Source organism: Lithobates pipiens, unplaced genomic scaffold (genome assembly GCF_037356315.1).
Source record: "Lithobates pipiens isolate NorthernLeopardFrog02 unplaced genomic scaffold, aLitPip1_a1.2 Scaffold_79, whole genome shotgun sequence".
In the NCBI taxonomy this organism is placed as follows: domain Eukaryota; kingdom Metazoa; phylum Chordata; class Amphibia; order Anura; family Ranidae; genus Lithobates; species Lithobates pipiens.
Window position 1 is genome coordinate 567,684 of NW_027507902.1, and position 12,771 is coordinate 580,454.

The 12,771-nt window shown below is 43.6% G+C and overlaps 1 protein-coding gene across 2 annotated transcripts in view; it reads left to right on the plus strand.

Moving 5' to 3' along the window:
* Position 1: 1 nt before the first annotated feature.
* LOC143959998 (uncharacterized) overlaps positions 2-12,771 on the plus strand; it is a 43,420-nt gene continuing 30,650 nt past the window's right edge. Inside the window, exons 1-2 of one of the 2 annotated variants that reach the window (XM_077468248.1) lie at positions 2-118; positions 10,316-10,444. In XM_077468248.1, coding sequence (XP_077324374.1) covers positions 10,370-10,444 — 75 coding nt within the window. In that variant the 5' untranslated portion in view covers positions 2-118; positions 10,316-10,369. Of the gene's footprint in view, positions 119-279; positions 429-10,315; positions 10,445-12,771 lie in introns of those variants that run through there. The other variant, XM_077468247.1, reaches the window with a different exon arrangement.

A 12,771-nucleotide genomic window follows, 5' to 3' on the forward strand; every position in this document is an offset into this window, starting at 1 on the left:
CCCCCACAATGCATCATCCCTGCTCTTCTGTCTTCTGACTGAGCGTTCCTTCAGCCGGAAGTTCAGACACGTCATCGGAAGTGACATCACGGAGGATTGTGGGAATTGTGTTATTTAGGTATGTCCGCCTCTAGAGGGCGATGTGTCCTCTGTACGTGTGTTCCTATGAATCTCAGCCGATCGGTGTGTGTGGGGGGGTCATATCACTGATCTGATCGGACTGTAATACCCTGCGCTCTGTCTGCTCGAACCCCGCCTCTTCCCAGCGGAGGATCAGCCAATAAGAACTTCCCTACATGAGACCAGACTCCGGAAACATGGCGGCCCTTCTGGGGACACCTCCCTCCCCCTCTAGTGTCCGGAGATATCATTCCCTCCGACACTCCGCGCTCACTTCCTGATCGTTCATAGCGAGTGCAGCGACCGAGGTGAGACTCCCGACCCGTTCCACGCCACCCTCCCCCTCCTGTATATATTACAGTGTGTACGTCACTGGAGGGGGTTATATACCGCTACAATGTGTCTATCACCCCTCCCCCTCCTATATATCTCCTCCCCCTATATATTATACAGTGTGTACGTCACTGGAGGGGGTAATATACCTCTATACTATGTATATCACCCATCCTCTGTATATTATACAGTGTGTACGTCATTGGAGGGGGTATTATACCTCTATACTGTGTATATCACCCCTCCCCCTCTTATATACCCCCTCCCCTGTATATTATACAGTGTGTACATCACTGGAGGGGGTATTATATCGCTATACTGTGTATATCACCCCTCCCCCTCCTATATACCCCTCCCCTGTATATATTACAGTGTGTACGTCACTGGAGGGGGTATTATACCTCTATACTGTGTATATCACCCCTCCCCCTATATTATACAGTGTGTACGTCACTGGAGGGGGTAATATACCTCTATAATGTGTCTATCACCCCTCCCCCTCCCCTGTATATTATACAGTGTATACGTCACTGGAAGGGGTAATATACCTCTATACTGTGTATATCGCCCATCCTCTGTATATTATACAGTGTGTACGTCATTGGAGGGGGTATTATACCTCTATAATGTGTCTATCACCCCTCCCCCTCTATATACCCCCTCCCCTGTATATTATACAGTGTATACGTCACTGGAAGGGGTAATATACCTCTATACTGTGTATATCACCCATCCTCTGTATATTATACAGTGTGTACGTCATTGGAGGGGGTATTATACCTCTATACTGTGTATATCACCCCTCCCCCTCTTATATACCCCCTCCCCTGTATATTATACAGTGTTTACATCACTGGAGGGGGTATTATATCGCTATACTGTGTATATCACCCCTCCCCCTCCTATATACCCCCTCCCCTGTATATATTACAGTGTGTACATCACTGGAGGGGGTATTATACCTCTATACTGTGTATATCGCCCCTCCCCCTATATTATACAGTGTGTACATCACTGGAGGGGGTAATATTCCTCTATAATGTGTCTATCACCCCTCCCCCTCCCCTGTATATTATACAGTGTATACATCACTGGAGGGGGTAATATTCCTCTATAATGTGTCTATCACCCCTCCCCCTCTATATATACAATCCTATACACACCGGTGATCCAGAGGAATGTGAAACTCCAGCAAAGTTTTCTCCAATCTACTCCAGTAGAGGAACAATTCCTTCCTGATCCCCCGAGAGACGCCAGATACCCCGGATCTCCCTACAAATGTCCCCCGTTATATTCTGTACATTCAGGAAATAATCCCGACTTTTCTCATCTGTCCGGATCCCCTCCGGAGGAGTCCATTCCACGTCCTCACAGCTCTTACTGTGAAGAAACCTTTCCGTAATCTCTTTTCCTCCAGATTTAAAGAGACCCCCTTGTCCTCTGTGATGACCGTAAAGAGAATAACTCAACACCAAGTTCACTATATGGACCCCCCTTATATATTTATACACGGAGATCATATCCCCCCTTATGTATTTATACACGGAGATCATATCCCCCCCTTATGTATTTATACATGGAGATCATATCCCCCTTATGTATTTATACTTGGAGATCATATCCCCCCTTATGTATTTATACATGTTGATCATATCCCCCCTTATGTATTTATACATGGAGATCATATCCCCCCTTATGTATTTATACATGGAGATCATATCCCCCCTTATGTATTTATACATGGAGATCATATCCCCCCTTATGTATTTATACATGGAGATCATATCCCCCCTTATGTATTTATACACGGAGATCATATCCCCCCTTATGTATTTATACATGGAGATCATATCCCCCTTATGTATTTATACATGGAGATCATATCCCCCCTTATGTATTTATACACGGAGATCATATCCCCCCTTATGTATTTATACACGGAGATCATATCCCCCCTTATGTATTTATACATGGAGATCATATCCCCCTTATGTATTTATACACGGAGATCATATCCCCCTTATGTATTTATACACGGAGATCATATCCCCCTTATGTATTTATACACGGAGATCATATCCCCCCTTATGTATTTATACATGGAGATCATATCCCCCTTATGTATTTATACATGGAGATCATATCCCCCCTTATGTATTTATACACGGAGATCATATCCCCCCTTATGTATTTATACATGGAGATCATATCCCCCCTTATGTATTTATACATGGAGATCATATCCCCCCTTATGTATTTATACATGGAGATCATATCCCCCTTATGTATTTATACATGGAGATCAATACCCCCCCCTTATGTATTTATACACGGAGATCATATCCCCCTTATGTATTTATACACGGAGATCATATCCCCCTTATGTATTTATACATGGAGATCAATACCCCCCCCCCTTATGTATTTATACACGGAGATCATATCCCCCCTTATGTATTTATACATGGAGATCATATCCCCCCTTATGTATTTATACATGGAGATCATATCCCCCCCTTATGTATTTATACACGGAGATCATATCCCCCCCTTATGTATTTATACACGGAGATCATATCCCCCCCTTATGTATTTATACACGGAGATCATATCCCCCCCTTATGTATTTATACACGGAGATCATATCCCCCCCTTATGTATTTATACACGGAGATCATATCCCCCCTTATGTATTTATACACGGAGATCATATCCCCCCTTATGTATTTATACATGGAGATCATATCCCCCCTTATGTATTTATACATGGAGATCATATCCCCCCTTATGTATTTATACATGGAGATCATATCCCCCCTTATGTATTTATACATGGAGATCATATCCCCCCTTATGTATTTATACACGGAGATCATATCCCCCCTTATGTATTTATACATGGAGATCATATCCCCCTTATGTATTTATACATGGAGATCATATCCCCCCTTATGTATTTATACACGGAGATCATATCCCCCCTTATGTATTTATACACGGAGATCATATCCCCCCTTATGTATTTATACATGGAGATCATATCCCCCTTATGTATTTATACACGGAGATCATATCCCCCTTATGTATTTATACACGGAGATCATATCCCCCTTATGTATTTATACACGGAGATCATATCCCCCCTTATGTATTTATACATGGAGATCATATCCCCCTTATGTATTTATACATGGAGATCATATCCCCCCTTATGTATTTATACACGGAGATCATATCCCCCCTTATGTATTTATACATGGAGATCATATCCCCCCTTATGTATTTATACATGGAGATCATATCCCCCCTTATGTATTTATACATGGAGATCATATCCCCCTTATGTATTTATACATGGAGATCAATACCCCCCCCCCTTATGTATTTATACACGGAGATCATATCCCCCTTATGTATTTATACACGGAGATCATATCCCCCTTATGTATTTATACATGGAGATCAATACCCCCCCCCCTTATGTATTTATACACGGAGATCATATCCCCCCTTATGTATTTATACATGGAGATCATATCCCCCCTTATGTATTTATACATGGAGATCATATCCCCCCCTTATGTATTTATACACGGAGATCATATCCCCCCCTTATGTATTTATACACGGAGATCATATCCCCCCCTTATGTATTTATACACGGAGATCATATCCCCCCCTTATGTATTTATACACGGAGATCATATCCCCCCCTTATGTATTTATACACGGAGATCATATCCCCCCTTATGTATTTATACACGGAGATCATATCCCCCCTTATGTATTTATACATGGAGATCATATCCCCCCTTTATTTATTTATACACGGAGATCATATCCCCCCTTATGTATTTATACATGGAGATCATATCCCCCTTATGTATTTATACATGGAGATCATATCCCCCTTATGTATTTATACATGGAGATCATACCCCCCCTCATGTATTTATACACGGAGATCATATCCCCCCTTATGTATTTATACATGGAGATCATATCCCCCCTTATGTATTTATACATGGAGATCATATCCCCCTTATGTATTTATACATGGAGATCATACCCCCCCTCATGTATTTATACACGGAGATCATATCCCCCCTTATGTATTTATACATGGAGATCATATCCCCCCTTTATTTATACACGGAGATCATATCCCCCTTATGTATTTATACATGGAGATCATACCCCCCCTCATGTATTTATACATGGAGATCATATCCCCCTTATGTATTTATACATGGAGATCATATCCCCCCTTTATTTATTTATACACGGAGATCATATCCCCCCTTATGTATTTATACATGGAGATCATATCCCCCCTTATGTATTTATACATGGAGATCATATCCCCCCTTATGTATTTATACACGGAGATCATATCCCCCCTTATGTATTTATACATGGAGATCATATCCCCCCTTTATTTATTTATACACGGAGATCATATCCCCCCTTATGTATTTATACATGGAGATCATATCCCCCCTTGTGTATTTATACATGGAGATCATATCCCCCCTTTATTTATTTATACACGGAGATCATATTTCCCTTATGTATTTATACATGGAGATCATACCCCCCCTCATGTATTTATACACGGAGATCATATCCCCCCTTATGTATTTATACATGGAGATCATATCCCTCCTTATGTATTTATACATGGAGATCATATCCCCCTTATGTATTTATACATGGAGATCATACCCCCCTTATGTATTTATACATGGAGATCATAACCCCCCTTATGTATTTATACACGGAGATCATATCCCCCTTATGTATTTATACATGGAGATCATACCCCCCTTATGTATTTATACATGGAGATCATATCCCCCCTCATGTATTTATACATGGAGATCATATCCCCCTTATGTATTTATACATGGAGATCATATCCCCCCCTTTATGTATTTATACACGGAGATCATACCCCCCCTTATGTATTTATACATGGAGATCATATCCCCCCCCCCCTTATGTATTTGTACATGGAGATCATACCCCCTTATGTATTTATACATGGAGATCATACCCCCTTATGTATTTATACATGGAGATCATACCCCCCCCCCCCCTTATGTATTTATACATGGAGATCATACCCCCCTTATGTATTTATACATGGAGATCATACCCCCCTTATGTATTTATACATGGAGATCATACCCCCCCTTATGTATTGATACATGGTGATCATATCCCCCCCTTATGTATTGATACATGGAGATCATACCCCCCTTATGTATTTATACATGGAGATCATATCCCCCCTTATGTATTTATACATGGAGATCATACCCCCCTCATGTATTTATACATGGAGATCATACCCCCCCTTATGTATTTATACATGGAGATCATACCCCCCTCATGTATTTATACATGGAGATCATACCCCCCTTATGTATTTATACATGGAGATCATACCCCCCCTTATGTATTTATACATGGAGATCATACCCCCCCTTATTTATTGATACATGGAGATCATACCCCCCTTATGTATTTATACATGGAGATCATACCCCCCCCTTATGTATTGATACATGGAGATCATACCCCCCTTATGTATTTATACATGGAGATCATATCCCCCCCTTATGTATTTATACATGGAGATCATATCCCCCCCCCTTTATGTATTTATACATGGAGATCATATCCCCCTTATGTATTTATACATGGAGATCATACCCCCCTTATGTATTTATACATGGAGATCATACCCCCCTTATGTATTTATACATGGAGATCATACCCCCCTTATGTATTTATACATGGAGATCATACCCCCCCTTATGTATTGATACATGGTGATCATATCCCCCCCTTATGTATTGATACATGGAGATCATACCCCCCTTATGTATTTATACATGGAGATCATACCCCCCTTATGTATTTATACATGGAGATCATATCCCCCCTTATGTATTTATACATGGAGATCATACCCCCCTCATGTATTTATACATGGAGATCATACCCCCCCTTATGTATTTATACATGGAGATCATACCCCCCTCATGTATTTATACATGGAGATCATACCCCCCCTTATGTATTTATACATGGAGATCATTACCCCCCCCTTATGTATTTATACATGGAGATCATACCCCCCCTTATGTATTTATACATGGAGATCATACCCCCCTTATGTATTGATACATGGAGATCATACCCCCCTTATGTATTTATACATGGAGATCATACCCCCCCCTTATGTATTGATACATGGAGATCATACCCCCCTTATGTATTTATACATGGAGATCATATCCCCCCCTTATGTATTTATACACGGAGATCATATCCCCCTTATGTATTTATACATGGAGATCATACCCCCCCCTTATGTATTTATACACGGAGATCATATCCCCCCCTTATGTATTTATACACGGAGATCATATCCCCCCCTTATGTATTTATACACGGAGATCATATCCCCCCTTATGTATTTATACATGGAGATCATATCCCCCCTTATGTATTTATACATGGAGATCATATCCCCCTTATGTATTTATACATGGAGATCATACCCCCCCTCATGTATTTATACACGGAGATCATATCCCCCCTTATGTATTTATACATGGAGATCATATCCCCCCTTTATTTATACACGGAGATCATATCCCCCTTATGTATTTATACATGGAGATCATACCCCCCCTCATGTATTTATACACGGAGATCATATCCCCCCTTATGTATTTATACACGGAGATCATATCCCCCCTTATGTATTTATACATGGAGATCATATCCCCCCTTTATTTATACACGGAGATCATATCCCCCTTATGTATTTATACATGGAGATCATACCCCCCCTTATGTATTTATACACGGAGATCATATCCCCCCTTATGTATTTATACATGGAGATCATATCCCCTCTTTATTTATACACGGAGATCATATCCCCCTTATGTATTTATACATGGAGATCATACCCCCCTTATGTATTTATACATGGAGATCATATCCCCCCTTATGTATTTATACATGGAGATCATATCCCCCTTATGTATTTATACATGGAGATCATATCCCCCCCTTTATGTATTTATACACGGAGATCATATCCCCCTTATGTATTTATACATGGAGATCATACCCCCCTTATGTATTTATACATGGAGATCATATCCCCCCCCCCTTATGTATTTGTACATGGAGATCATATCCCCCTTATGTATTTATACATGGAGATCATACCCCCTTATGTATTGATACATGGAGATCATACCCCCTTATGTATTTATACATGGAGATCATACCCCCCCTTATGTATTTATACATGGAGATCATACCCCCTTATGTATTTATACATGGAGATCATACCCCCCTTATGTATTTATACATGGAGATCATACCCCCCTTATGTATTTATACATGGAGATCATACCCCCCCCTTATGTATTGATACATGGTGATCATATCCCCCCCTTATGTATTGATACATGGAGATCATACCCCCCTTATGTATTTATACATGGAGATCATTACCCCCCCCTTATGTATTTATACATGGAGATCATACCCCCCTCATGTATTTATACATGGAGATCATACCCCCCCCCTTATGTATTTATACATGGAGATCATACCCCCCCTTATGTATTTATACATGGAGATCATACCCCCCCTTATGTATTGATACATGGAGATCATACCCCCCTTATGTATTTATACATGGAGATCATACCCCCCCCTTATGTATTGATACATGGAGATCATACCCCCCTTATGTATTGATACATGGAGATCATATCCCCCCTTATGTATTTATACATGGAGATCATATCCCCCCCTTATGTATTTATACATGGAGATCATATCCCCCCCCCCCCCCTTTATGTATTTATACATGGAGATCATATCCCCCTTATGTATTTATACATGGAGATCATATCCCCCTTATGTATTTATACATGGAGATCATATCCCCCTTATGTATTTATACATGGAGATCATACCCCCCTTATGTATTTATACATGGAGATCATTACCCCCCCCCCTTATGTATTTATACATGGAGATCATATCCCCCCTTTATTTATTTATACAAGGAGATCATATCCCCCTTATGTATTTATTCATGGAGATCATACCCCCCCTCATGTATTTATACACGGAGATCATATCCCCCCTTATGTATTTATACATGGAGATCATATCCCTCCTTATGTATTTATACATGGAGATCATATCCCCCTTATGTATTTATACATGGAGATCATACCCCCCTTATGTATTTATACATGGAGATCATAACCCCCCTTATGTATTTATACACGGAGATCATATCCCCCCTTATGTATTTATACACAGAGATCATATCCCCCCTTATGTATTTATACATGGAGATCATATCCCCCTTATGTATTTATACATGGAGATCATATCCCCCCCTTTATGTATTTATACACGGAGATCATATCCCCCTTATGTATTTATACATGGAGATCATATCCCCCCCTTATGTATTGATACATGGAGATCATACCCCCTTATGTATTTATACATGGAGATCATACCCCCCCCTTATGTATTTATACATGGAGATCATACCCCCTTATGTATTTATACATGGAGATCATATCCCCCCCTTGTGTATTTATACATGGAGATCATATCCCCCCCCCTTTATGTATTTATACATGGAGATCATATCCCCCTTATGTATTTATACATGGAGATCATACCCCCTTATGTATTTATACATGGAGATCATACCCCCCTTATGTATTTATACATGGAGATCATACCCCCCCTTATGTATTGATACATGGTGATCATATCCCCCCCTTATGTATTGATACATGGAGATCATACCCCCCTTATGTATTTATACATGGAGATCATTACCCCCCCTTATGTATTTATACATGGAGATCATATCCCCCTCATGTATTTATACATGGAGATCATATCCCCCTCATGTATTTATACATGGAGATCATACCCCCCCTTATGTATTTATACATGGAGATCATACCCCCCCTTATGTATTTATACATGGAGATCATACCCCCCCTTATGTATTTATACATGGAGATCATACCCCCTTATGTATTTATACATGGAGATCATACCCCCCTTATGTATTTATACATGGAGATCATACCCCCCCTTATGTATTTATACATGGAGATCATACCCCCCTTATGTATTGATACATGGAGATCATACCCCCCTTATGTATTTATACATGGAGATCATATCCCCCCCTTATGTATTTATACACGGAGATCATATCCCCCCTTATGTATTTATACATGGAGATCATATCCCCCCCCCTTTATGTATTTATACATGGAGATCATATCCCCCCCCCTTTATGTATTTATACATGGTGATTAGAGGGGGATCAATGTGGGTTTTTCTCTGGCCGATGCTGATATTTAGAAGTCGGGACGGCCGATATATGATGCCGATTTTTGCAGCCGATATTTTAAGCCAATTTTTCTTTTTTTGGCAGGTGGTACCGGCTGGCACTGGCAGGTGGGGAAGGGGGGTAGGGGTGTGTGGAAGGGAGGTAGGGGTGTGTGGGGAAGGGGAAGGGGGGGTAGGGGTTTGGGTGGGGAAGGGGGGGGTAGGGGGTGTGTGGGGAAGCGGGGGTAGGAGGTGTGTGGGGAAGGGGGGTAGGGGTGTAAGGAAGGGAGGCAGGGCTGTGAAGGGGGGTAGGGCTGTGGGGAAGAGATTTAGGGGTGTGGGGAAGGGAGATAATCGGCCGATTTCTTAAAGGCCAAATATTGGCCGATATATCATTTGACCTCTAATGGAGAAGATATCTTATTTGTCATGTTCCTGTAATCTGCAGGTAGGACCTGAATTCAAGTTGTATTCATCTGTAGGAGATCATCACCCACCAAAGATGGAGGACGGGACAGAGGTGACCCAGAGGATTCTCAACATCACCCTAGAGATCATCTACCTGCTGACCGGAGAGGTGAGGAGGATTGTGGGAGGTCACATGACCGGAGAGGTGAGGAGGATTAGAGGAGGTCACATGACCGGAGAGGTGAGGAGGATTGTGGGAGGTCACATGACTGGAGAGGTGAGGAGGATTGGGGAAGGTGAGGAGGATTGTGGGAGGTCACATGACCGGAGAGGTGAGGAGGATTGTGGGAGGTCACATGACCGGAGAGGTGAGGAGGATTGTGGGAGGTCACATGACCGGAGAAGTGAGGAGGTTTGTGGGAGGTCACATGACCGGAGAGGTGAGGAGGATTGTGGGAGGTGACATGACCGGAGAGGTGAGGAGGATTGTGGGAGGTGACATGACCGGAGAGGTGAGGAGGATTGTGGGAGGTGACATGACCGGAGAGGTGAGGAGGATTCTGGGAGGTGATATGACCGGAGAGGTGAGGAGGATTGTGGAAGGTGACATGACCGGAGAGGTGAGGAGGATTCTGGGAGGTGATATGACCGGAGAGGTGAGGAGGATTGTGGAAGGTGACATGACCGGAGAGGTGAGGAGGATTGTGGAAGGTGACATGACCGGAGAGGTGAGGAGGATTGTGGGAGGTGACATGACTGGAGAGGTGAGGAGGATTGTGGGAGGTGAGGAGGATTGTGGGAGGTGAAGAGGATAGGTGAAGAGAATTGTGGGAGGTGAGGAGGATTGGGGGAGGTCACATGACCGGAGAGGTGAGGAGGATTAGAGGAGGTCACATGACCGGAGAGGTGAGGAGGATTGTGGGAGGTCACATGACTGGAGAGGTGAGGAGGATTGGGGAAGGTGAGGAGGATTGTGGGAGGTCACATGACCGGAGAGGTGAGGAGGATTGTGGGAGGTCACATGACCGGAGAGGTGAGGAGGATTGTGGGAGGTCACATGACCGGAGAGGTGAGGAGGATTGTGGGAGGTCACATGACCGGAGAGGTGAGGAGGATTGTGGGAGGTGACATGACCAGAGAGGTGAGGAGGATTGTGGGAGGTGACATGACCGGAGAGGTGAGGAGGATTGTGGGAGGTGACATGACCGGAGAGGTGAGGAGGATTCTGGGAGGTGATATGACCGGAGAGGTGAGGAGGATTGTGGGAGGTGACATGACTGGAGAGGTGAGGAGGATTGTGGGAGGTGACATGACTGGAGAGGTGAGGAGGATTGTGGGAGGTGAGGAGGATTGTGGGAGGTGAAGAGGATAGGTGAAGAGAATTGTGGGAGGTGAGGAGGATTGGGGGAGGTCACATGACCGGAGAGGTGAGGAGGATTAGAGGAGGTCACATGACCGGAGAGGTGAGGAGGATTGTGGGAGGTCACATGACCGTAGAGGTGAGGAGGATTGTGGGAGGTCACATGACCGAAGAGGTGAGGAGGATTGTGGGAGGTCACATGACCGGAGAGGTGAGGAGGATTGGGGGAGGTCACATGACCGGAGAGGTGAGGAGGATTGGGGGAGGTGACATGACCGGAGAGGTGAGGAGGATTGGGGGAGGTGACATGACTGGAGAGGTGAGGAGGATTGGGGGAGGTGAGGAGGATTGGGGGAGGTGACATGACCGGAGGGGTGAGGAGGATTGTGGGAGGTGAGGAGGATTGGGGGAGGTGACATGACCGGAGAGGTGAGGAGGATTGGGGGAGGTGACATGACTGGAGAGGTGAGGAGGATTGGGGGAGGTGAGGAGGATTGGGAGAGGTGACATGACCGGAGGGGTGAGGAGGATTGTGGGAGGTGAGGAGGATTGGGGGAGGTGACATGACCGGAGGGGTGAGGAGGATTGTGGGAGGTGAGGAGGATTGGGGGAGGTGACATGACCGGAGAGGTGAGGAGGATTGGGGGAGGTGACATGACTGGAGAGGTGAGGAGGATTGGGGGAGGTGAGGAGGATTGGGGGAGGTGACATGACCGGAGGGGTGAGGAGGATTGTGGGAGGTGAGGAGGATTGGGGGAGGTCACATGACCGGGGAGGGGGGATTTGCTCTAGTAGGAGGATTGTTGATGTTGGACCCGGGTTCTGGCGAGTGTTGGATGACGGCACATAATACGAGGGGGGGGGGCGATCGGGCTTACAGAAGAGAGGGAATCACGCGGCAGCCTGTAGCCCCCGAGGATGAAGGTGGGGCTCAGAAAAGTCAGGACATTGAAATGGATATTTTGATGATAGGCGACTCCTATCCAAATATTGATTAGGGGTTCCAAATTAATAATAACTACTGAAGTGGGGAACAGACACAAAAGATTCGCTCCGCATCTTTCCAATAACCGTTCTCCTTTATTATGATGCATGTGAAGGTTTTTATACACATGATTACGGAGGTATCACATTAA